Here is a 26,982-nt window from a genome sequence, read left to right on the forward strand (position 1 = left end):
GCTAGATAGAGTTAACAGTTTACTTTTGGGAGCTTTCTAATCTTCTGTTGACAGAACTTTCTCACCTCACTTTTCTGGAAGGTCAATGTAACGCACAGGCATCAGCTTTCCCAAAGAACCCAGAACTCTCTGCTTTCTTGTCCTGTTCTGTTTTGTCCCTGAGAGTAAACAAAGTTCATGGCTGAGTATGCATTTGTGTTTCTGCTTTAAACAGCAGAGAAGTCACTCCTGTCTTCTGCTATAAATCAGAAATAAACCTCTAATGGAGGCAGAACAGTCATAAGAAATCAAAGAAACTACATGGCCAAGACATTTAAGCTCCAACTACTGAAGGCACTGACAGTATTCTCTCTGATAAAGAACAAGGTTTCATAAGGACCATCCTTCAGGGCACTGGAAGGGGAAAAATAAACACAAACACAGTACACAGTTATTTTATTGAAATACTTGAAAAGGCCAGCAATGGAAAAATAGGTTTGTCATGAGGAATTAATGTTTGATTTACTTGATATTAAAAAAAGCTGTGTCTATAGGTAATTCTAGTCAGTTACAGAATGCACTGTGATCCATGCAACTAATATACTACAGTAGAATAGGCACTGTGTACTATTTTAGTTTTGTCTTATACACAGCTTCCAACAGGTATGATTGACAGATGTAAGAAATTAAACAGCAACACTTTTTGAATTATAAACATTTATAATATACAAATTTGCTCATCTGATCTGTAGGGGTTATAAAACACATTGTGGACAATGAAAACACAAATTGCACACAGCGTTATGAATTCGATCTGGAAGGTCTTGAAGTTTCATGTTTTTCCCTTTAAAAGCAAAATCAGACTGAATGTGTCACTGGTCACGTAACATACAAAGTCATTGGCCAGGACAGCAACAGGGGCTCTCCTGAAATTATACGTAGTCAGTGGGGAAATTTGTTCATCAGTTAAAAAGAACAGAGAAGAATGAAAATCACAAATTCTACCTGGTATAGCTTGTAGTCCAAAAAAATAAAGTCACTTCAGATGAATGTGAAATAAATAAGCAATCCTTGAGGAAGTATGATCCTTGAGTTGAGCCTACTCAATTTCAACTATACAACTAGTATGTCACCATGGTGAAACATTCAAGAACAGTATTCTGAATTGCCTTTTGGGAAGCAATGTCTTACTGCTTTAATATGTACAGGTTATTTACAACAAATTCCCTTTCGGCCTCACAAGTTAAGCCATTTGAGCTGGCTGTTAAGATGCAATTCTTTTTTTTTCACACATTATGCAATACTGTAGTTAGAGCTATAATTTAAAATAATCTTATGCATGAATTACAAATATTAACAAAGTAACTCTGCATATATAAATATTTCTAGCAGAATTTAAAGCATTCAGAATGTACATAAAAGTGGGGGGTTTTATTTGGTAGGGCCAGATGTGCTTCTTATCAGATCATCGCTGCTTTAATAATGCTTTGTACATAGCAAACCCCAAAACTGCAAAGACAGTAGCACCAAAACTTGCTCGGAGCCAGAATGTAGAGCTCTTGAGGTCTGCTTGCGTCACATGCCTGAAATTTAACACACATAAAAAAACAGGTTAATTCCATGACAAGAATTCATCAGACAACTTGTGCTAAACTACTCTGCTTTTGGAAATTCATCACTACACTTGTCACAGGCAAGCAGGTTACAACTCAGCCTTCTGAGGCCTTACACAGCCATTTTACTTTTCTTAAAGGCTTAGGATTTGATCTGCAGCCCTGATCACATCAGTAGATCTCACTAAAGTCAGAGAGCTCACACAGCTGAAGAGAAATGCAGGAGCAGATCATTAGTCATGAATGGGGGGAGGACAGTGTGTCTTCTTTGAGAGCACCAGCAAGCATTTGGAAAAGGAAAACAAAAACAGCCAGCAAATAATTAATAACCCATAGCAAGAACTCTGTCCAGCAAAATAGCCTTTAAATGTTGACTTTGTATAGTTCTGCTTTTCATGAAAAACTTCCCAGTCCTATTGGATATCCACTTATTCTTCTTCCCCTCAGAAAAGTTTACTGACAAGTAGCAAGTAATATTTTTCCAAAAGCTAGAATCAAAAGGACCATTTGTAAATCCCTTTCTTCCCAGTACAGTTGCAAGAACAGCAATAGAAAGTCATCCAATACCAAGCTGAAAGTAAGAGAAAGTGCTAGTGAATCAAGCAGTGACAATGGCATCAACAGAAAAAGACGAGATGTAACAACAGTATGAAGTGACTGTATGACATAAAAAGCCACATCTTGCATGACAGTAGACAGCCAATGACACAACTCTCCCAAATACTGCAAGAAGTCTGTGAGCATGCTCAGTTAAACACGGCTAGCCATCCTCACAAGTAGTCTCAAGTATGACAGCTTACCATAAAGCAGGAGCTACCGTTTAAAACAAGTTACCATAAATGCCGTAATTCAAAGCATAAGAAGTTCCTAAACAATAGTGAAGGTTTTTTCATTGTTTGTTTTTGTTTAAGATAGAACTTTGAACAGAACTTCACTAGCCTGAGTATTTTAGCCTGTATTAATCATCACAGGTTATTCGGTGAAAGCTGCAGGAGTATTAAGTATAAGGAGCATACAGAAATCCTAAGCATACACAGTGCACGAGAGTTCATATAGTGTGAACTGCAGAGTTATAGCGTACAAGCTGTTTAATAAAGCAGGAATTGTTACTTGCTATCAAAATACACAAAATCAGTTTAGGGTATTCTTTAGTAGATGTTTGCAGGAGCAATATAAGCCATATAGATCATCAGTGTACTGTCATATCACATGCTGAAGAACAGCCTCTTTGGTATACAAACAGCAAATCACAGCTGGTCTCTAAGAAATCCTCATCTTATTTAAGAATACCTTGCTAGGTTATGGAACAGCTCAAATTCATTATATCCTGCAAGCATTAGTTCTTCTATAGCTAGTTTTGACAAACTCTCTGCAAACTAGGTGTCAAGTGGTTTGCTGAGAGGAAGAAAGGGAAAGGCAATGGCAAGGTCACCTTAGTTTGGCTGTTGTTACCTGTCTTCAAGTAAACGTGGACCAAGAGATGACTCCATGAAGATGGAATCTTCTATAGAGTTGACGGCGTGCACCTGCTGCATAATACTGCTCTCCTCGTCTGCTAACAGCATGGCCCCCAACTCATCTATGTAGGCTCTTAACCTTTTTACACACATGCACAGTTTGCAGTTCATAGCATGGCTCAACAACAGCAGTGTCTCAAATATGCTCAAATAACAAAGCCCAGAGAACTTGTCATTTTTAGCCATCTAGCTCCTGATTTGCGTGCAGTTGTTAAAAACTTACAAATAAACGGGGTTTGTACTTCTGATGAGCTGAGTAAAATAAATGATTTTATGTATCTAAATGCCATTGCTTTAAGGACAAAAAACTGATTAAGGAACTGAATCTCTTCCCACTCCATCCCCAAAGCCTCAACTTCCATGTGTCCACAGATCCTGCAATACTCCAGCATCATACACATGAGCTAGAGTACCTGTGCTAAACACACTGGAATGACTCCAACACATCAGCCCTAAAACTGACAAGATCCCATTAATGTCAAGAATTCAATTAAAGACTGCATTTTATCACTACACCTAATGAGTGGTTTTTTTTAGTAAAAGACTATAACCCCCTTGTCTACAGATCTGTAAAGGATAAAACTTATCTATGTAAAATTAATCGCTTGTATGTAACATGATTTTAACAAGCTCTGTTGGGTGTTTGTATAACTAACAACTCTTAGGTTTAATTTGGTTAATTCAAACACCCAACGATTTGTATAATTTAAATACATCCCTTTAAATGTGCAAATCACTGTTAAAGCTGCAAATGAATGCTTTTGCGTTGCCTCACAAAGCATTAGCTCTCACATCTACATTTTCTGATTCCTGTCTATTATTTGCCTTGTTTTAAGTTTTGCACATGCCTGTATTTAATATATGCAAGAAACTTGCTGAGCATGCTTCACCCTTTAAAAAACAATTAAGATATTCTCAGACATGATAAAAATCCTCTTTTCATGTCTAAAGGGAGAGTAAATTGACTCTGATCCCTTTTCTAAGCCTAACAGAATCCTTCATTTAACTAAAGGAAATAAATCAAGGCAGGGATTTGTCTTTTAACCTCAAGGAAATCTATTGACTTCAGTAAGAAATCATTAGGGCCCTCTGAACATAACCCAAAAATCCAAAGGCCAAAAATGCTTACTGAAATCCAGAGCATTAAGAATGTCTAATTGCTTTACACCTTTGAAAAAAAATCCACTGTTTCTTCCTGAAATGTTCCTTATGCTGCCATAAGTCCATTTTCTGCAATTTTGATCCCTAATATTGTTTAGCCGCCATTAAGGGGGGGGGGGAAATAGCATCTGTCTGAAATGATAAAGCAAATCAATGTTTGTTTCCAACACATGAAGGTGGCTGTAATGCAGAAAACATTTCTCAATACAGACTGAAAAATTCTACCTCTTCAATAAGTAATGTCCTAATTTTATTTCAGTGTAGTAGAGCTATAAAACTAATTTTCACCAGTGGCAGGAATTATTACCGCCTTGCTAATATGAGAATAACTCTGAGTTAGAAAAACTATCCTCTCCAAGGGTAAAATATGCATATGGATGTGCACATATACACATATAGAGTAGCAGTTAGGACTCCAGAAATGAAGCTGGTTTTGAAGCTCTTGCTTGTTAGTAATACTAACTCGCTTTCAAACTTCCCAAATAGTTTGGGGTGTGTATTTAACCATACAATTAGTTCCACACATTTAATAAGCAAGCCTAAACATTTTGCCTTTAGCATAAAACTCAGATTTTAATGCATGTTTTGGAAAAAAAAGACATTTTTTTCAACCTACCCTGAACAGCATGTCAAGTACCTGCTCACTGGCTGAATAACATCTTTGAGATCTGCACGGTCTTCCTCTTAAGAGGCTTTAACAACTCACAAGAAGTTTATAACATGCACTTACCAAGAGGTTAACTGAGCATGCCTGTCATGGTTACACACAGAAAATTGCTGAGTTATGGGCCAATACTGACACTTTCCCCTACGTCAGCAGCAGGAGAATCCCAAGTCTGGGAAGGTTTAACCTGAACTACAGAAGTTCAAAACCATTCCTTTATTAACTGAAACAGCTTCTTAAAAAGCACAGTGGTGAGGCCAACAGGCTTGTCACATGGCTACTCACACCAACATTAGAAGCATGTTACTGCAGCCAGTAAGCAGCAGCAGAAACCTGCTCCACAGACAATAGGTTCTAACAAAATACAAGCAACTGAATTCCAAACCATCGTGTTAACATGCACAAGCTGCTGCAGCTTCCCTTCAGGCATGGGTTTTCCTCGGATGCAAACCAACCCCAGCAGTTAAAGAGTTTTCCCCCATGCATTTGTCATCTAAAATGTGAAAAGCTCCAAGTGCATCTTATTATCTGCAAAGCCTAAAAAGAATGTACAATGCCAATTCAATATATTCTATTTGGAAAGATGCAGCTTTGCAAGTTTCTACTTAATATGGGGCATCAAACAGTTTAGAGAAGGAGGAAAAAGGTAAGTAAAATACAGTTATACTGTTCCAATTTGGGGATGTGCAAGGATAGGGATAGATTCTGCCATTAGATTTAATGGCAGTATACTGTATTTTGGAGAAATACTTGCATATATGATACACAGTAAAAAATAAATCCCGGGTTATTGTCTTAAAGCCTTCCCACTATTACAGGAAAATGAAACTATTGTTTTAATTTCATAGAAGGAAAGTTTTCATAGAAAAAGGAATCATCTTACAAATAATTTTTGAATCATCCATTTTTTATATGCAAGTAGAACTTCACTTGTATTCCACAATATTTAATAACCTTAGATGGGAGAAAAACATGCTCTGAGAATTCTCCCTCAGCCAAACCCCCAATTCTCATGCATTAGAACCATTTTACTTTGAAATTAACTTAGCTTAGACAGAAAAATGCCACTACTGTACAAGCAAAAGGCAACAGGTGAATGATTTAAAACCAAGAAAGCAGAAAAACACACTTAAAATGGATGCTCCACAGTTAAATAAAAAAGCAGCCAAAAAATCCAAGCTCATCATTAAAGAAAGCATTAGAATGACACCAGCAGAAACCTTGCTTTTAAAAAGAGGTAAAACAATGTAGTAAAAAGAGATTAAGTGCCAGCCAGACAAATACAAATGAACACCTAAAGGAAAGAACAAATTAAAAATATAAAAATACTACAGGATAGTAACAAGTCTCATACATGCATGTCTAGTGCTTTGAATGCAGTGCCTTTTTCTCTAGGAATGAACAAAGCGTGATCCTGGGTAGTTCAAACCAACAATCCCGTTCCTGCACAATAAACACTTCTAAACTGAGCTTCATTGTGTGTTGTATTTGCCTCTCTGACACAAACCCTTGTGAGAGTCTCCAACTTTCGTCCATGGAGAAACTGAAGGTGGGCCTGAATAGGTTTTTCAGTTGCATAGAGGCAGTGTTCTTCCTTTAATTACTAAGGTTGGAATAGTCAAATATGATACAAATGCTTTGCCTTGGTAACAGTGTTTAAGCATTATTTAGCAACAAATAATATAGGAAAGGGTCCAATGTGAGAAATTTCAGTTTACCTATTTCCACTGTGTAAAGCTTCAGCATAGGAAGGGATCAGAAAAATAAAGTACTCTTGAGAAACCTCCTTCACCCATCAGTTATCTAACTTTTGCCCAACTATCTGACCTAATGGTAACCACATGTAAAGGCAAAATAAGAGAAGTTCTATAAACTAACTACAATAGAAACCCCTTCTTGATTCAGATGCTTTCTTTAATCTAATCACAAATCATTAGAGTAAAAATGCATATAAGGAGCTTACAGTTTTAAACAGGAAACCCATCTCCACCCTCCTAAGTCTACAATTAGCAGCTATTCCCTTGCGTTTACAGGTCTCTTGGCTTTATTAGATGCAGTTTTGCAGTAGTTCACGCACTGAGTTTCAGAAAGGAAATGCCTCTGAGGAGCTGACTAGGAAGAGAGTTGGTGAGATGAAGTGAACATGCTGGAAACCTGCAACAAACCCCTAGGGGGTGACTACAGACAAAGGGATTCTAGCAAATAATCCTTCCTTTTTGTAGGGTCAGTGGAAAAGTCTGTGAGGAATTCTCTTTACCTTGAATTACAGATGGTTTTTAGGCAGTAGTAGGTTCCTATGTTTATTCCACACTACCTAGTGACAAGGTGTGGAATAACAGCATCCCCAGACTTCTTATTAAAAGATTTTAATACCTTGAGTGTTTGACAGTATTTCAGATGAACAAAGTACAATGTCAGAAAAGCCACAACCGCATAGAAGAGAGAAACAAGCCATGAGAGCTAATGCAGCAACCCATAACTATTCAAAAAAATGGAGATGTGTTAGAGGTGATTTCAGCCTCAATAGCAAAGAGTTGGGATTTTCTAGTGGTGACTGCTGAATGAAGTTTTAGAGTGACAATATGCAAAGTTGTTGCTGTTGCAAGGATTATTTTCCTAAGGGATGACTGCTGTAGAAGAGATGCAGCATGATCAGTCTCACTCATTCACAGTCTTTTCCTAAGCTAATGAGTTTTTCAACCTTCTCTGAATTCTCACTCTGTCGTTAACACTTTTAGCTTGGATTAAAGTGGTATTTCACAAGGATGCTCAGTACTGTAGGTGGGTATATTAAGCAGGCCTCCTATGTGTAACTTGCATTTAAAGGAGACAACCACTCTTATCTGGAGCAGCTACATATGAAAGCAGTAAAAACTAGTAACACACATGGACCAGCAGCATGTCAGGATGTTCGGTTAGAACATCAAATAAACACGTTTATCAGAGTTGCCTCCAAGAATCACATCTATCGTACAAGCCCCCAAGAAGGCCATGAATGATGACATCACTGTGCTACTAAAATTGTTCGGTTTGAACTCCCATTCACTGGGGTGTGATGAAAGTGCTGAGGTGTTAGTAAATCAATGTGTGTGTCAAAAACTGCCTGCAGTAGACACAGGACAAGGTACAGCACTGTTTTCAACGCTGAAAACCAGTTTGTTTTCCGCAAAGCATCTGCAAATGCAAATGTTTAACCATTTACCACTTCTTACATGTTGCATTCTATTCAGGGAGGAATTGGATGTTAAAAGATCTACTTTTTTTAAGTTTTACACAAAATACCCACTCTTTGTGTAAACTAAGCATAGCACACACAGAGAAATTCTATGAATTCCCAAATATCAAACTAGTAATTATAAACACGTAGTCTGTTATATGATGCTGCTACAAGACAAGCTGTGCCTTTATGAAAATACCTGTGTAACTGATAGCTAAGAGGCACTACCTCTAGTCAATACTAAACAAACCTATAATGTCTCAAGTGAGACACATTACAAACTTACAGACACTACTTAATGTCCTTTACCAGTTGGCTAAAAACACAGTCCTAATTCCTCCAGAGTATTTTTACAATCACTTTAATGCCTGAGTCAACTACCACACTGGTAATATTTCAAAGAAATCACTGGGCTAAGCTTGAAAGACCAAAAGTAGCTTTGAGTTAAACAAAGTTTGACAATTCTGTGACAATTCTTAATGTAAGTATCTACCTATGGAGTAGATATGGAGTGAGAAATCTGCGGTATATAAGGTTACCACTCTTTCAAAAACCCTTTATTTTAAAAGCACACCTGGTACCTAGTAAATAAAGTTAAGGACCTGTTAAGAACTGCAGTGAAGAGTTTGTTCTTTACAGATTGCAGCAAGTCTGAGTTGAGGAAGTTCTGACAGATGCAAAATGTACACCTGTTGCAGGCGCACATACAGCGTAACCGGGCATGGCTGCGAAAACACACAGAAGGACAGGAATTGAAATCTTGCTCATCAAATCAGGTGCACATTAGGACTGTGCCACAACCAAGAGAGATTCAGGAATAAAAAGGTACATTTGAATGAGTAAGGAGAGGAAGGAAAAAAAAAAATACACTGGGGAAGCAAGGGTACAACTACAGCTGTGCAGAGTTTTAAGGTCAGATGTTCTACGTCTTGGACATTTTGGCATTACCACCATACACAGATCTTAATAGTAAAGCACAAACATGAATGAAAATGTTGGCTGAATTTATTTGAGTTTGTAAGGTATGCCTATATGTTTGTATGTCTGCACAGCAATAGGTAACACCCCATTTTCAAAGGAAAGTAAGCCACATTTTCTACCAGTCTGAATGCACACTTTACGAAGTGACAGTTGCCTCTACTTTTCCCACCCTAACACATACACATGCTTGAAAACTAAGGGAGAAGCAGGAATATCGATATGACAGACATTTGGTCAGTGCGACACTTTAGTGGTTTCCCATTATTCCAGCACTACAAAATAAATATAAGAGAACAAAAACAAAACAAAAGCTTTACAAATCTAATACAATAAATTGTTTCAAATATTCAGAAAATAAATCCTATTATTTTGAGTGAAAGTGACATTATTTCTGTGTAATTTAAGGCAAATGTCAGCTGTCATACTAGACTCCATCTGCTGTAATATTTATGTAATCCGTCACCATATTAAAAGCTCCACCCACCAAAAAGAGATGCAAAGTGAGCTTAGCAACAACGAGATGTGAAGAAGAAAGTGAGCTTAAATATCTTATTGCATCTGAAGCTCAAAAGGTGTTTATACAGAAATTCTATTAAAAAAATATATAAGATCTATTAGATTAATGAACTGAAGCACAAAGTAATCACTGAACCATAGAATGGTTTGGGTTGGAAGGGACCTTAAAGCTCAACCAGTTCCAACGACCTGTCACAGGCAGAGACACCTTCCACTCTAAGCCCCATCCAACCTGGCCTTGCACACTGCCAGGAGCAGGGCTAGCAACAAGCTCAAGTTGAACTATACAAGGAATATGGTACAACATTCACAAGTATCTCAAAAATACCAAGACATGAATACTGAGATACTGAGTTATGCATCCGTAATAAGGACTGAACAGAACCCTACATATTCATTGGAATTTGCAACATGAGCTGGATGAAATAGTGTATTCTTTAAAAAATACCTTACACCAATAGCTGATACTGATTTATATGTTGGATATATACCAACTTGCTCAATTTGAAGTAATTTGAGGATTCTACTCAGGTCACTTCTGTCTCTCTGTTGCTAAATCTCAGTGAGGCAGTTCCATCCTCATGGCTAACAATGACATGCAGTGGTATTGTGCGTGACTCATGCAACATGAAGAACGTAACAGTTAAGTACTTACGGATACATTGCCATAGTTGTCAGTTTAACAAAGATATCCTTACTCGGCACATCAATAGTGTTACAAGTAAAGGCTTGAGGTGGAGGCATTTTGTGTTTTTTGCAGAATTCAGCAGGAGAAATACTATATTCCTGTCTAACTTCATGCAAGTCGGACTTTGCAGCTACCACCAAGCATGGTATTCTGCTATCCATGAAGTGCTGCTGCAAGTTTAAAAGAAAAGACACAGTATATGAAACATGGCAACCTGGAATAGCCTGAATTGAACTGGTTGCAGCAGCATTAAGATATTTTCATTTCACTGAAGTCAGGCTTTTCTAGAAGCAGAATATTTTAAATAGACAACTAAACATTAGCTTTGAATAATTAAAACTACACTTTTAAATCATGAGCCATATTTAACCAGCATTCCTAAATAAAGTGTCTTTTAAGCACCAGAACTTGTGTATAGGATCAGTAACTGACACTGAATATTTTGTCAGTGAGAAGATACATAAATGTGAAGGCTTGTTTATATATAAACTGTACAAACCTTAAAAATCCTGGCACAGTACTCAAAGGACTTAGGGTTACTGACATCATATACCAGGCAGACGACATCGCATATGGTCTCATCATCAGTTAAAAAGTCAGCATCACTGACATCATGTAGCTGGGAAAAACAGATGGTCAGAGAGGGAGAAAAGCTTTGTCATTATGCAGTTAAAGGAATTTTGTAACTTTCTTTTTCTCATAATTTTTATGGCTCATTTTTATATATTCTTAGAACTAATGGACAGACAATAGGCAGAATTAATGATAAAGAAATAGTAGGAATTTACCACACAGACAGCATATGTGATCTGTTAACATCGTATCTGCAGGCAATGATAACATCAGCATAAAAGTTAACATTTACTTTAACACAAAGTCATAGATTCCCACGGAAACTACATTCATCCTACAGAGGAAAACCTCAGAGCAGAGGACCAGATCTTGGAAAACAAAGAAAGATACCCTATTTCCATAAAGAAAAACTACATCGGAACAAGCTTTAAAGAACATACTTCACTCACAGAAGATTAACTTTAGCCACCCTAACCACCCTATGTGACAGATTCTTCTTTACTGAATAGGAGGCCTGCTTGCTGATAACTTATCACATGTTATAATTTGATGCCCTGCAGGATAAGCCTAATGGGCTGGATTCTTTACCTCTTAGGTCAAGGTTTCAAAAACAACAGGTCCAGGTTAGAGCATTAGCAACATGTTAAACCAGAAGTTATTTGAGCTGAGAAAGGGAGGGGAAGAGTGGAACACAAACACACACAGGTTTATGGAGACCATTAAAACAGAAATTTGTTTGCAGAAGGCTCCCAGTACTTCACTGAATTTTAACATTACAAGCCTTATGCAAACAATAATGAAGCTACCTTACCAGCAAGTATTTTTCCTGTCCATATACATAGACTGTATGAATGGCGTAGTAAGATTTGTGTTCTGCACGTATTTGCCTCTGTCTCTGCAAAGGCAGAATTTCATGTTAAGACCACAGCAACTTCTTCCCTTTAAGTCAGATCTGAACAGCTGTTTTACTGCATTTATTAGTGAATGAAAATTACTGCAATCTTTGGTTTATATGCACAGCTATAATCTGTGATGTACAATTACTGCATGCAACAGCCATTTGTCTATTTGCTTCAAACCCCAAAACCAATCAGAACAAAACCCACCCTCCCCAATAATTCTGTATTCCCCCATACAATTCTCCAAACTCAGTAATAATCAGTAAAGCCCTAAGATCAATTGGGTTTGCTGTCTAACTCAAAAGCATATATAGGTGAATATAAGCAAAAGGTTTCTCACAAATAGATTTCTTCCAAGAAGAGCCTGAAGAACTCCACTTTTCCCACAGCCTTTCATTCCAACAACATTGCATAGGAAGACATTTCTCTGAGTCTGTTTTTTCTGCAGGTCTATCTTTTTATCTCTTGTCACTTTTGAAAAACACACATACATTATTCACCAGATGTACATGAGAACATGAAATAACTGCCTACTTGCATTAAAATGCATGCAAAACCATCTCGCACAAATATTAAATCAAAGATTTGACTTGAGCAGAAAATTAAAGAGAATAAAAGCCCATTATTTTAAACTATTTACTCTTGAGCAGATTCCTAAATTTAAATTTCTACGCTGTAACAGATTTTTTATTACCTGTAATTGCTGATGCTTGAGATTCTTGTTCTGCAAGTATGGAGTAGCCCAAATAACCCAGGTACTCCAGGCAACGCTGTACATCTAAGTACGTGGTCAGTCTTGTAGAGGGAACAAAAAGAAGTTTCTAAATTGCTAGCGTCTGTGATACCAATTCCTACAGTACTGAAACAACTTTCCCCTCCTATCTCCAGGCTGACATGACAGAAGCATTCCTGGCACTATGCAGTACTGAAGGACAAAAGCACTCTGAAGGTAAACGGTGGCAGCTTTACCAGGCTTAATAGTCTGGAGAACACTATGAAAGCACCCTTGCTGAGGCTGACCAACCTATACCGTACTGTTTTCCCCCCTCAGCAAATAATGCTTTCCTCATTTTCCATAGGAAAAAACCCTCAGTGTTCGAACACAATTATTCATACCAGCTCTAAAGATTAGAACAACAGAAGTAAATATTTCAACAAGTTTCAGAGAAATTTCCACATTCTGAAGAGACACTTCTTCAGAGTTAGCACTAAATACTGGCCAAATCCTGAACAGGCTATAACAATTGAAGATTAGGCCACTGGATGGCTGCAGAAACTTGACTACTTGCGTCAATTTCCAACTATTAAACTTTCAATCTTTCTACTAGATTTTTAAGAAGAATCTACAGACACATTATCATGCCTAAAGTTCTCAACTGCTAAAACATCATACTTACGTCCACTGAGAGAGAAACCCTTGGTATGTAATCCACCCCCTTTCATTTGTACAAACAGTGTTGTTAACATCAGGTCCCCATGGCATATAAGGGAAGACTTTGAACAAATCTTTCAATTCATCAGGAGACAAAGCACAGTCTCTATCCTGAAAACAAGCATACAAAATCAGACCTAAACCACTTCACTGATGTCTATTCTAAACAGATATTTTCTTGCTGTATGCTCACAAGATTCAAGGAACTGGCTATAAAATACCCTAAGCTGCTTTCTTTTTAATCATCATTCTTTTCTTGGGTTTAAGTAGGACTAAATATATAAGCTAGTTAAAAACAAATGGTAGTACTTCTGTAACTGCCAACTCTGCTTGTAGACAGAAATACAAGCAGCTGGATAGTTCTGACTGCATAGTTTAAGCCAGAGACAGTTTCTGAATGAAATGGCATGACAAAAACAACTTTGCTAGTAAAATTGCTAGCAAAATTGCTAGCAAACTAAGGCTCTTAAGTAGAAGGGGACACATGCACTCAAATTAAAAGCTTACCAAATCATGCTTATCAAAAATACTCTGAAGAAACAAGTATGCATGATGATTTAATTCTGTTGTGCAGTCCTGAGGAATCTTTAGCCTGTTCATTGAAAACAAAACACACAAACAAAACAAATACAAGAAGTGTGAAGTGTTTTTATGAAATATGGAATACTAAAACTCAAAATACAGACTTTTTAATAACACCATTTAGCATCTGACCTTTACACTTAGCTTTAATAATTTATCTTTAAAGAGAAAAAACCATATACTTTTTATTAAGAATTCTAAAATTATGAATGTCTTTATATGACATGATATATTGCTATCTAGTTACCAGCGTTTTCTTTGGTTGGTTTGGTTTTTGTGGTTGGTTTTAAGTTTTCTTAATTGAAAATTATGACTTATATTTTTTAAAAGAAGCCACAGAATTGGTCAATCTCAACTTCTTAATCTGAGGATTTACAAAGAATCTCAAGTGCTATGAAAAAACTGACAAGCTTTTTCTAGTCTGTTGCCATATACAATAAGCAACTGCTCCAATTTACATTCCAGTTTTCTATTAAGTCTCTCTCGACATGTTTCTTACAAAGAGAGAGCAGCGCATGATTTGGCACAAGAGACAGGAGTTCTTCCTTCGTCATTTTCAGTCACATGCAGATTTTGGCTGGTAGGTCATAAAGTAAGGCAGATATTGATGTAACAATGTGTTATATAAACACACTACATAACCCTTTCCTCCTGCCAACACAGGAGGCAGCACAAATTAAATGCATGCAAGTTAAAAAAAAGTAAAGTGATACATACGGAGGAAACAAGTACTCTGGTGTAAGCTCTAAGTCATCATCATACCCAAAGCGACGTAAAACAGTCCAAGTTGTTTCATGCCTTCCTCGCTGAATGAAAAGTGTGTGTAGAAAAAGAAAACCTAAAAATCAAATGATGAAATCTTAAGGCCCTGAAATGCTTTATCTGCTACAAGTATTTTTAATGGAATCAATATCAGACTGAAAACAAAAAGCTTGAAACAGGCATTCAGATTTTAAACCTCCTGGGTGACATTAGAGCATTTTCTACACAGACTGAAGGTTTCAGAAGTCATCTTATTTGCAAACTGTCCTCCAAAGAACTGTTTCCTTAAAAGAAGCCACTTGGTTTTCTGTTGTTGCTTCTTTTAGGATTAGTGTTTTAGAAGTTTTTAGCTGTATGAAAATAAAGACAATATTTTCAACAATTTAAAGTAGGAAGCCTGGACGGTAGTCTCATGGCCTTTTGTCTCCCTGTATCAAAATAACAGGGCAGGATTTTAATTTAGGACTTTCCAGAGCTTAATGAACACTGATTTAACCATTTAGTAAGTCAATGCCTTAAGATTCCCACTCCTCACAATGTCTCCCAAGTTCTATTACATATGTAAGCTCCACAAGGAAAGCTGTGGAGCTCAGATAGAAAACCTTTTTTCTCCTTCCCTTTCTGCCATATGCTCTGAGCCAATCTGTCCAACATAGGTGTTAAAATGTTAACAGACATCACACCTCGCTGACAAGTGTTGCAGCCAGCGAGCCCAGAGACAGGACACAGATTTATCTAGCAGATAATGGCTTTTGAACCAGTATACTTGTCTGGACTCCAAGCTCTGTAACTGTAAGTAAGAAATACCCTATTTTATTCACCCCATTATTCCTCAGTTTAATCATCCTTTGGGATCATACTGCCACTGCAGCCAGCTCTTGTAGCGTAAACAAATCAAGACAGAGATCATATTCCAAAAGAGCAGCTTTTTATGTAAGAATGACTATCAACTGTATAAAGATACATCTTTTAAGAGTGAAGTAAGGCTTACCTTTTAATGTTAATCCATTATCTGCAACTCCATCACTTAGGTTTTTCCTGACTACATTCTTTACATCTTCTAAAGCCTGAGGTGCCAGTGGTGTATTAAAACAAATTCTCTAACAAAACCCAAAAAGAGCGTGTTAGAACCACTGGCTATTAAGCTGGACAAACAGCATGTCCTGTATGAAATACAGCCTTAAACATTCTGATAGCAAATGACAATCCAAATTTTTAGTGAAATCAAAGGTCTACAAGCTTTATTTTAAGTGCAAGCATTGAGGCTTGTACATTGTTGAGGCTTGTTTTAAGTTTTGCTGTTGAATTAAAACTTGAACAATGGTTAGACATTAAACTAACACCATTTCCACTTTTACAGATCCATTCTTCTACAGTGCACTTGAGACTTAATATTTAGACCTGATTCACCTTACCACTATTCCTTCAAAACCAATCCCTTTGTTTTTCTAGAATTACACAGTTCAACTATCAAGCATGGCGAAAAGCTAAGGAAGAGTTACCTGAAAGAAGTTGAGCTCTGCATCATTCAGAGTGCCATCATTATCCTGATCAGAAATCCTAAAAATGCGAGTGAGTGCTTTAATACAGGCAGGTTTCATCTACGGAATGAAAGAAAGTTCAGTATCTTTCTAGGCTTGAACATAAAAAGATTACACTGAATGACATCAAGCAGCTCAATTACACTAAAACAAACACTGGTCTTCAGTTTATTTTTTTAGAACAGACACATTCATACACAAAAATAAAAAGCAAGAGGAGACAAAATCCTGATCTAGCAAATTTATACCCATAAATTTAACGCAATTAATCCATGTTAAATGTCCTTCTATTCAATTACTAGAAGACTCCAAGCTCTTCACAAGCTGAAGGTGGCACTATATAGTTATTAAAAAAAATAATAATCAGTTCCCTAAATTCAGCCTTGTTGTTACAGAAAGCTTTAAAAACCAACTGATTCCACCCCCAACATTTTTTGGAGGGGGAGGAAGGCCTTTGAATCCCAGTGCCTTGCAAATATAAATGACTCTAGAACTACAGCCAACTCTCTCTAAGCAAGCACACTATCTCTATTCACCACTACAACTATGGCTTCAGAAGGTTTCAAACACCAAATAGTGAAAACCTTCACAGGGCTCATTCATCTATCAGGCAAAGCACTGATCATATGGACTATCTCTATCACAGAGGAATTGCTAGGATACCTTCCAAGTGAAGGAAACCAGACACTGGTAACTCTCTCCCAACAACTATAGTGATGATGGACTCTTCTCTTCACAGAGGTCACACAGATTGCATAGTGATTGGTTTTGGAAAACCAAAGAGATTTCAGCACAACAATTTTATCACAACATTACTAACTCATAAAGGTGATTCTGATGGAAGAAATCAAAACAGAGTTATTATCTGGTTCTCTACTTAAAGTATGACTGAAGCAACCTTCCTACTGTCCAATACTACACAGTGGTTATGTTTAGAGATTTTATCTGTATTTGCCCACGAAATTAACGTTTGGTTTGCTAAGCTAACTACCTGCAAGGCTTAACAACCAGCCACATCACTTGTTTATTATCTCTTCAAAGTCTCACACAAGATGCTTAGAAAAGTTCTTTCCCTTAAATCAGGCCAAGTCTGGAGTATTTTCCCTGAAATAAATGGGGTTACTATGAAATGCACATCCACAGATGAACTGAACGCATTATTTGCTCACATTACATCTGGCTTAAAGCCAATCCCAAAGCTTCTCATTTTACTTCACAGTTCACAGGGGCAACAGAAAACTGTCTTCACTGCTTTGAATAAAGAGGAAAGACAGATCAGATTAATACACCACCAATAAACCTGGCTCTGGCATATAATGCTTGACATTTGGGGTGTGGTTTTGGTAATAGAACACACCAAGAAATGCAAAATTCACTGAAAAGAACAGGAAAGTGATTAACTTCAGCCTTCCCCCTCCCAACCTTTTATTTGTTCTTTGAACCTATGTATAAATACCTCTTTCTCCTCTGGACAATAAAGAGGACCTGTAGGATGTAGAACAGCTTTCTGTGCATAATAAAATAGCTCAGATATATTCTTCAAGTTTTTGGCTGAACACTGAAAGAGAAATCCTTGTATCGATTAGCTTGTGCCTTGGCTGCTTGGCAACTTCTGACATTTAAGCAAGCATCAAACTTTTAATGATCTAGTAAAGATCTAGCCCCCTCTTGTGGGTGCAGGGCTGTTTGGAAACAAGACATCTAGCCCGTGTCCTGTTCAGTAATTACCAAAGGTCTCACTACAAGAATAGAATATTAATTCTATTTTTGATACTCTGCAGACATCTGTCTACCTTATTATATTATAATAATAATATATTATTAAATTTAAAACACTTGCTAAAGGCATGGATGTGAGAAGGCTCTAAAGATTAGAAGAATTTGAGAGTAACATTTGATTATCCAATAGTGTACTTTCTCTACAGAAAAATAACATATAAACTCACCAGGATTATTTAAATTTGAAATATTTTATTTTGAACAAAAATAAATAAAATCACCTTTTCTATTAAAAGTTGCCACACATGCTTGGCAAGAACGTATTCTTTGTTACTCATTCTAACTTCAGAAAGACTTGCATACCTCTACACATGTTTCTATCTCTGTATATTGATTCATAATGGGAAGGATAGTTTCCATACTGCTATATTCCACTAGATCAGACTTGTTTCCAACTAATATAAGAGGCAGCCTGAAACCAAAAATAAAACCCGTTAAGAGCTTTAAAGACAGAGGGATAAAAAGATCCATCTCAATTTAGCATTCCACCTCCCACCAGGAGCCCTTATATTATTTTCATGATGTAATTAAACACCACTGCAGCCGATAGGCAAAATTAAATGACAGCAGTTTTAAGTAAATGGTTTTGATACACACGTCAGACAAATGTTCTTCTAGTTGATACTACAACAAAAACCACACAGTGAAATGCAAAAGTAACTGATCAGATTGTTATACAAAACCAGCAGCAGTAGAAAAAAGAGACCATATAGCCAAAACTAGCTAGACCATAACAAACACACACACCTGGTAAAAGCTGCCCATGAAACTGAAAATAAATAGCATTGCTGGCATATGTAACAGACCTACATACGTTAAATCTCTTGTTGCTTGGACTTCTTACATAAACTTTAAGTTTAATTTGATTTTCTCAAACAATTAACATCCTCAACACTGTCCATTGACACCCATCGATGTGCAGCCTAATTCACACTTCTCATCTTTACTTATGCACCTGCTATCTTTGTCTGTCCTTTCATTGATGAGAGGAATCCATCGACTTGTTACCTAAAGTGGGATTAAAAACAAACATGAAAAACACATTTTCAAACCTAATCTGACTGATCTGTGCACAAGTTTGACTATAACTGCTACTGCTCCTTTCCCAAGAAGGCACATATTTACCCACAAAAGAGAAACAAATTAAAACTGGAGAAACTGGAGCTGATTAATGAGCAACTTTCCCAGATGACTGAAAGGACTGAAAACCCAGATGCTGAAATGGACCAGAAGCAATCATACGTCTGTACATTCTCTTAACAACTTCATCCCAAACACCACCTTCCACATTTTAAAAGTGCAGTACAGTTTTTATCTTGGCAACTATTAACAGCGCATGTTACATCTCAAACAATAACTGGATAAAATGTGTTACTGTACCTTATCAATAGAATTCTTGTTGTTAACAGCATATACTATACAAATCACGTTTGCCTAAAATGAAAACAAAGGAAAGGGATGGAATTCCACTGTTTAGGATCTCTAGAGCAACAGAGACATTAAGAACCATATGTAACAACATCAGAGTAAGAACAGTTCCACCATCAGCCAAACACTGTCTCTGGCTTGTGTAAGCTATTTGTAGCCTGTAAAACAGCTTAAACCAAACAATACGTATGTTGAGAAGTGCCAAAAAGCCTCTCTTGCAGCATGACATTCACAGCTTATGCCTACAAAGAGACCTATACTACCAAGAAATCTAAACTGAAGAATCCCAGTTTGCAGCCCCCACTCAAGTACTGAACTAAATGCCAGAAATGGAATACAACATCGTGACAGACCTTACAGCAAATGTACAAAGGTGCTCAGAAAGAAGTTAAAATAGGAAACAGAAGGAATGAGAAAATTATCAAAAATCCCATGCTATTCATAAATGCAATAGTACCATATGACAGAAGGAAGCAAAATGGAGCTGTCCAGGGTAGGACTGTTTCTTCACAAAATCTGTCAATCCCTTCATCTACTGATTGAAAGGTATTTATTGAGGTTCTGTCCTTTTATTTGGAAGAGCCAAAGCTAAAGCTCAATTCACCAACACAGTGGCAGTACCTACTTTTCTTCAACAGAGGAAAGTTTACACAGGGCACAAAACAAAATGCCAAGAAAGAAAAAGCAAGAGGGGTTTTTTCCTTCAGTTCAAACTGAAGCCCTTCTAATGCAGAGAACCTACAAGGAAAGACTTCTCCAAAAGCAGAGACTATTTTCTAGTAAACATGAAAATACACTTACCTGTGATATTTCATGGTAAAGCTGCTCATCACTTTGCTCAGCTTCTGCATTCAACAGAATAAGCCATTCATTACTACTTCACATTTTCACTAACAAAACTGAGTAACTTACAGAACTCAGGTGGTGTATTTCACAATGCTGTCAGAGCCTTGTGAAAGCTCTTCTTACTTAAACATCTTTTGGTAAAATGCACTCCAGAGTGCTTCTGCTGTAACAACAATGAACTGATCCATTAACTCACAGTCTGTTGCACACAACTCAGATAAACTGAAGCTTAAGTCCAACAGAAAAACCTAACGTGTTATTTGTTTCAAATAAGCAAACACACCAAAGATACTTCCTCAGCAATAGTGAAAGAAAGAAGACAGGAAGGTGTCTCCTAACATGGCCTAATTCTTGGCTTCTATTATAAATGGCAGAAGGGTTTTGGTAGCTGTGGAACAGCTGCATATATTTCTGATAGTATATGAACCTCGATATTGTGCCTATTTATTTGTTCAGTCAGGTCAGGGAGATTATAATGTATCAAAAAAGAAAATACAAAATAAGAAACTGACACAAAAGGATAAGGTGTCCAAACTCAGGAATTCAGAGAGACGTAGAACGTCAGGTACATAAAGTCTCCTATGCTTTAGTAAATTCTTCACTTGAAAGAAAGAAAGATAGTTTTGAACTCTGAAATTACCCACCTCTGTCTGAACCTGTAAATATGTCTGTCACATAAAGAACACTAATTTCACTGGAATATTGCTACAACTATCGCTCATGGAAGTACCAAGAGCAGTTAACGTCAGACTTTGAATCAATAGGAGCAGCCATCACCATCTGATTTAATTTTATCCCATGAGTTTCTACTTCAGTCTAGTGGTTTCCTACATGTTAGTTTTGGTCCCATATCTGTATGACTGTTAAAGAGGCTACAGAGTTAGATAAACAACTGCATATTAAACTAGTCACACTACAGTGTTGTGTAGTCCTCACCTGAATAATCCACTATGTGGGTTGGCACTCTTTCAGGAGTGACATCAGCTGGAATGGTGATTTCTTCAGCTCGTGGTGGAACCTTGGGTTGGAAAGAAACAGGAAGAAAAGGCCTTTAAAGATAATCCAGAAAATCCAGATGGTCAAAAAAACTTGCATACTATAATAAACCTGCCAATCAGTCAGCTTGAAATAGAGCAACTTAGCAGAAGCTTTGTTTCTTTTTGTCACTGCTACTTTCTCATTCTTTGCCTACTTACTAAGGAAATTCCTGCATACTTTGCAAGAAAGCAATGTTGTTATGAGATTCAGTGAATGCTTCAGTAAAACTCAGATCCACTATAGCCAACCACTATAAAGAACAGCTATCATAGTGCAATCTGTGAACAAAACCTGAATTACAATTCACTTGAAACAAAAATGTCATAGAAATAAAACTTCTAAAATTTGGGGGAATGATCAAATTCAACCAATTGCTTTAAAGGACTACAAATTCCTTACTAGGAGAGTAACACTGGCATTAACAATGCTATTATTGCCAAATTGTATACTGTTTAACCTATGTTTAAACATTTAAATTTTTGCACTAGATATCCTGATCCTACTATTGCTACAATCAGTAGAAGAACTACCCCATAAAATCAAGATGTGCCAAAAAAGCCTGAGACAAAACACAGTCTCAATTTTTATACAGTCATAACCTGACAACTTCCTTACTTCTGACAGAGTGCTAACATTAAGTTCAGAGGAGCCTGCATACTAATAAAAATAATGATACTAATAAAGCGTGTGCTCTGCAAGATACTGTAACCTAGCTGTGACTGCTGGCCAATCTCCCAGAGAATACAATTCTATATTCAAGTAGAATCAAGTTAAACCTGATTTTAATGAACCTAATGCCCTTTACCTGACACTGAACTTCCATAATGCTTTGTTTTCTTTTAGTAAAAAAGGAAAAAAAGAAAAGGTGATCACCAGAAGAACAGCTTTGTGTAAAGCTTCAAGCTCTACCTGTATCTCATCACGAACACCTACTGATAATACCTGGTATATTAAACACTATTTCAAAGTCTGAAATGTCTGTTATACACCCCCACAGCTCTGATCTGCATGACTGACTTGCAGGAACTGTACATCTCTTTCAGCAGTTTATAAAGGATGCAGTACAAAGTTATTTCTGTAATTTCAGGCAGATTTGGTGTCACATATAGATTATGCTTTTTCTCTCAAGAGGAATTTAGAGGAATATTCTACATTATACTGCAGGAAGAAACAGAGAAGCAAATAGAGGCCAGCAATTCACTAAATACATCAACAACCAACCTGCCAACAGAACAGCAGTTTAAGAACAAACAGAAATTGGAGCTCCTTTTTACCTGCAAGGTTGGAGTCTAAATTCAATTACATGAGCAATCAAATGTTGACTCATGAGCTGCGGTAACCCACTGATTTGCATTAAACACAGCGCAGTGTAGATTCACAGAGAGCACATGATGTCTATTTTAAGACTTGTGATCAGAAGAAATAAACATTCATGTTTATATGTAAAAAGCTTAACTATTTATAGCAGCTGCAGTTCTTTTTATGGCATAAAGGGAACTATGTGCTGCTTTTTTCTAAAAGGATAAAAGGTAGAAGTAGCTTTACTTTTACTCTGGACGAAAGCAGTAAGTTTTCAGCGGTTTTTGCTTCAAAAGCATCAGTAAAGCATTCTTCAAAAATAAAAGCAAAGGCAATGCCTCATTTACAAAAAATGGCTAAATTGTAGATACACAATGTGACTTGTTAATCCCTCATTCTCATTCATTTTGCAATCTACTTGCTCTTTTAAAACAACACAAAAGAGGGTCTTGCCTTTTTCAGCACCTTCCCATTTATGAATCTCTAATGTTAAAATATGCTGTCAGTTATGTCCAGTTTCAACTGCTTAAAAAAAACCTAACATTGCTCAGAAATTAATAAAATACTTTAATTAACCATGTGAAAAACAGGAAAGGAATTTAGATACAATTTAAATTCCTAATCTTCATAGAGAGGTATATTTAAACCAACCTACATCACTCTTCCAGAAGTCATCTTTGCAGTCTGAGACTTTATTCTTTCTAAATAGGAAACATTATTTTAAAGCAGAGCCTATTAACTTACTCTTTGAACAAAATAATACAACAACACGATAGAAATAAAACTTAGCAAACAACAAAGGATGCTCTACCTCTTCTGGAAATTCTTCACTGACTAGAGACATAATTAGTGACGTCTTCCCAACTCTGGCTGCAAAAGCATTAGAAACAGAGATTAGATAATTTGGTTTTGTTACACTCAGCAGTTGCATCCCATCTTAAAATGACAAGTATTTTTAAAACACTTTCCAACTGACTATGTTGAAGGCTTTTCATCTGTTGTTTAAACATACTAAATATAGATGATAGCAATTCTCTCCCAATTCTTTTACCGTAAAACGTTAGGATCCATTTCTGCATTTCATCCAGATGGGAATCAAATCCTACTCTTTCTTACATAAAAGAATTAGCAGTGTTTAACCTTAATACAGAACACTTAAGCAAACAAACAAAAATTCAAAACAAATTAGAAATGCTTTAATATGATTTTAATAAATAGAAAAAAAGAAAGCACACAAAAATGAATTTAGGAATTAAATATTTTCATAGTACTCTTGATATGATGGCCCTGCTTCAGTCCTGAACTACCAAGGATAAGAGCTGGACAAGAAGACATGGCTCTATCATTACGGACAAAGTCTCCACGAACTATTCTGACTGCTTTGAAAGTGCAAGTGCATAATCTCTTTGATACACAGGAGCTGGACCTAGAGCATTTTTTCTAGCATGCATGTTTTACCAACCAAGACATTCCTCACAATCAGTCAGAGCCTGTATCACTGCTCCTACTCAAACCAAAATGAAATGTCACCAATTGACAGAAGCTGTTTTGCTGATACCACTTCATTTACACTTGTCTATTTATTGTACATAATTCTGAATAGGAAAGAGAAGATTAAATTGCACGTCTGTTTTCGTGTAGAAAATAATAGTACTGAACTGACGATTCAGTCAAAGTACGTTCAACTTATCCAAGTCTATTTTTGGTATAGTAACCAAGAGCCTTCTGACATCCAGAAATAAAAGCCTCTCTTTGTCACAGTAAGTTAAACAGTAGCTACTACAAAACTATGTAAAGCAAAGAAAACACTACCCTAGAAAGAAAGACTTTTGTTTTCCCTGAGGAGAATAGTTGTTCATTTTCCCTGGTGGTATTGGCTGGAGAGCAGCGAGATGCAGGCTTCTTAACAGCAACGTGGTTGTGTTTTCATCAGTGATACTCATACGAGCTAAAACTGCAATTTACACTGCCACATGCCCTCTTACATCAACTACATCTTAAGTTTCACCCTGACAGAATCAACAGCTTTAAAAGCTCTCCTACTTCTTTTAGACCATGCAGCATACAATAATTTACTGAACATATTCCAAAAATTTTTTGCCATTAAAAATTGATGTTTGCTCCCTGGATACTAGGAGTAAAACAACCTTAAACCTAAAATGTAGACACTGGGCATTAAAAGGGCTGTGTTTTGGAACAGGCTTATGACAGGTCTTCATATATTTCAGAATCTGAGCCTGATGGTCTACTGTTATCATCTAACAAGAATTAGACGGTCTGGATAAACCTGTGGTTCAATAATAAAAAAAATAGATAGAAAACAGCACTGACAGCATCACTGACGCCTTACCAGTTTGTAAAACAAATTTCTCCCTTCTGTGTGTTACACATCCATCAAAAACATACTACAAAAATGCTCAGAGTCTCTGATGTGTGCCATGTACTACACATTGCTGTACTGAAGAGACCTGTATGTTTGATATTTTCAGTTGGACATACTGTGAATCTATTTGCCACATCGAAGTACCTGTTACACCTGTCCTTAAACCACTATACAGAGCCAGTTCCGTTGCCAAAGGCAGAAAAGGAAAATTAGGCACATATTCTGAAGAGGAATTCAAAGGTATATTCAAATGCACAAATACATTTCTAAATAAACTGAGTCTTGCAAAACTAGCCACAAACAAGCTTAATGAGTTAACTCCTTCTGCACAGTACCATCTCCTGAAGATTCCTCTCTGAAGAAGTCATAGAGGATCTTTCTAGGCAGTAGGGACAGAGCCAACCTGCACTATAAAACAGCTGCATAAACTGTACTATAAAAATATATGGGGCATTCAGTTCTCAGGAAAGCCGTTAGCAGTACTACACTCTTAATGTAATTCGGTAATTTTACTAATAACACTTGGTAATTACTCTGCATTCTTTTCTCGTGAGGAGCTTACACGCACTTTACAAACTAACAAAACAGAACCTCCTTGCTGCCATTTACATCGGTGAGAAGCTGCGCCTTTGAAAGCCAGCCAGTTATTTAGGTACCTAAGCCTGAACTTCAGGACACCGTTTTAGGTACATCTGAAAAAACACAGACCCACTGTAACTCTGTCATGCACCGAAGTACGCGCTGCTTATTCAAGGTCATACAGTAAGTTCGTGGCAGAAGCAGAAATCTGGACTCCCTGGCTCTCCCACAAACCCACAACACCCAGCTGATAACGGCTGGAGCACAGCTGGCCACTGATGTCCAAACTCATTAACACGTTTAAGTTTGGTTTCCATAAAAACCCAACCAAACCACAGGGCAGGAATTTCATCCCAGTTTCATCTCCAGGGACGTCCAAGCAGCACAACTCCGCAAGCTGACTTCCACGCTGCCCGCTCAGCAGCCAGCGAAGGGATGTGAGCAGCCGGCAGCTCCCGGCCAACCCCTACACGCAGGCTCCCGGGCCAGTCGGCGCGTCCCTGCCGCCGCGGTACCCGGGCACGGAGCACCAGAGCCCGACCTCTGACAGCCACGCAGGGCCGGGGCTTCGCTCCGCGCCCGGGCGGGCCAAGGCGAATGATCCCGGGCAGGGTGCGATACCCGCCGCTCCGCAGCACCAGAGCGCTCTGACAGCCGGAGGCGCGGCGGCTCCCCCTCAGCCCAGCGGTCCCCGCCCTGCCCCACAGCCTCGGCCCCCGCCCTGCCCCGGCCCCTCCTGCACTCACGCTCTCCCACCAGCAGGATCCTCACGTCCTTCTTCATGGCCCCGCTGCCTGGCCCCGCCGCGGGGCGGCTCACATCGGGCTCGGCGGGGCGACCGGAGCCGCTGCGGCCTGGGCTCCCCTCACGCCGCGGAGCGGGGGCAGGCTACGGCGGCGGGCGAGGGACACACCAGGGAGCGGCGGGCCCGCGCGCCTGCGTGCAGCTGCGCGGGGAGCCCGCGGCCGCGCGCCGCCCTGAGGCGGCGGAAGGGCGCCGCTTCCCTCAGGGCAGAGCCGGGCGCGGGTCCCCGCGGAGGGGAGCGCTGCTCCGCGCTTCCCTGGCACCATCGCTCCTTAACGGGTTTCTGCCGCTAAGGAGCAGATTTCGTGCACCGTGATGAAACGGTGCTGGCTGCAGTGCTGCGCCGGCCACGTCAGTGCGTCCGACACACGGGAACGCGTCAAGAGTGAGGCAATGCATCCCCTTTCAAAGTGCGGGGTAGTTTATGGGCCAAACAGGAACAAATTGCTGCTCCTGGCGCAGCTCGTACGTGGAAAGTGAGAGGTGCCCAGTGAGCCCATTGTGCTGGCGCTGTTCTGGTTCCAGATGGAGAAAAAGCCACCTCGGTGCTACAAGAGGCAGCGGCATGAGCAATGCATTACACTGATGGCAGAGCTACCCCCTGGTCCTGCAGAAGCTGATACAAACACCTCCGGGACCTCATCAATGTGTATTTAGTCCAGAGTGCTTTCAGAGTGTTCAGGGACAGCAAAGGAGGGTAA

General features: G+C 38.3%; 1 protein-coding gene across 5 annotated transcripts; it reads right to left on the reverse strand.

The window, feature by feature from the left end:
- Positions 1-418: 418 nt before the first annotated feature.
- On the reverse strand, positions 419-26,409 carry RHOT1 (ras homolog family member T1). Of its 5 annotated transcripts, XM_062612668.1 has the most exons (21): positions 26,224-26,408; positions 23,327-23,385; positions 21,115-21,196; positions 20,134-20,177; positions 19,285-19,338; positions 18,860-18,912; positions 18,208-18,316; positions 17,582-17,683; positions 16,087-16,185; positions 15,576-15,684; positions 14,540-14,660; positions 13,748-13,832; positions 13,206-13,351; positions 12,503-12,603; positions 12,149-12,279; positions 11,721-11,804; positions 10,836-10,955; positions 10,304-10,506; positions 8,754-8,876; positions 3,045-3,188; positions 419-1,562 (listed from the first exon to the last, which is right to left on the reverse strand). In XM_062612668.1, exons 1-21 carry the CDS (start codon positions 26,258-26,260, stop codon positions 1,445-1,447), a joined length of 2,124 nt encoding a protein of 707 aa, XP_062468652.1. In that variant the 5' UTR covers positions 26,261-26,408; the 3' UTR covers positions 419-1,444. The 5 variants fall into 5 exon arrangements, with proteins under 5 accessions (XP_062468652.1, XP_062468653.1, XP_062468654.1 ...); XM_062612669.1 differs by lacking the exon at positions 19,285-19,338 and having other exon boundaries at positions 26,224-26,409; XM_062612670.1 differs by lacking the exon at positions 3,045-3,188 and having other exon boundaries at positions 26,224-26,407.
- Positions 26,410-26,982: the final 573 nt, after the last annotated feature.

This window comes from Pezoporus occidentalis, unplaced genomic scaffold (assembly GCF_034315485.1).
Source record: "Pezoporus occidentalis ecotype Australia unplaced genomic scaffold, CSIRO_AGI_Poc_V1 ctg160, whole genome shotgun sequence".
In the NCBI taxonomy this organism is placed as follows: Eukaryota; Metazoa; Chordata; class Aves; order Psittaciformes; family Psittacidae; genus Pezoporus; species Pezoporus occidentalis.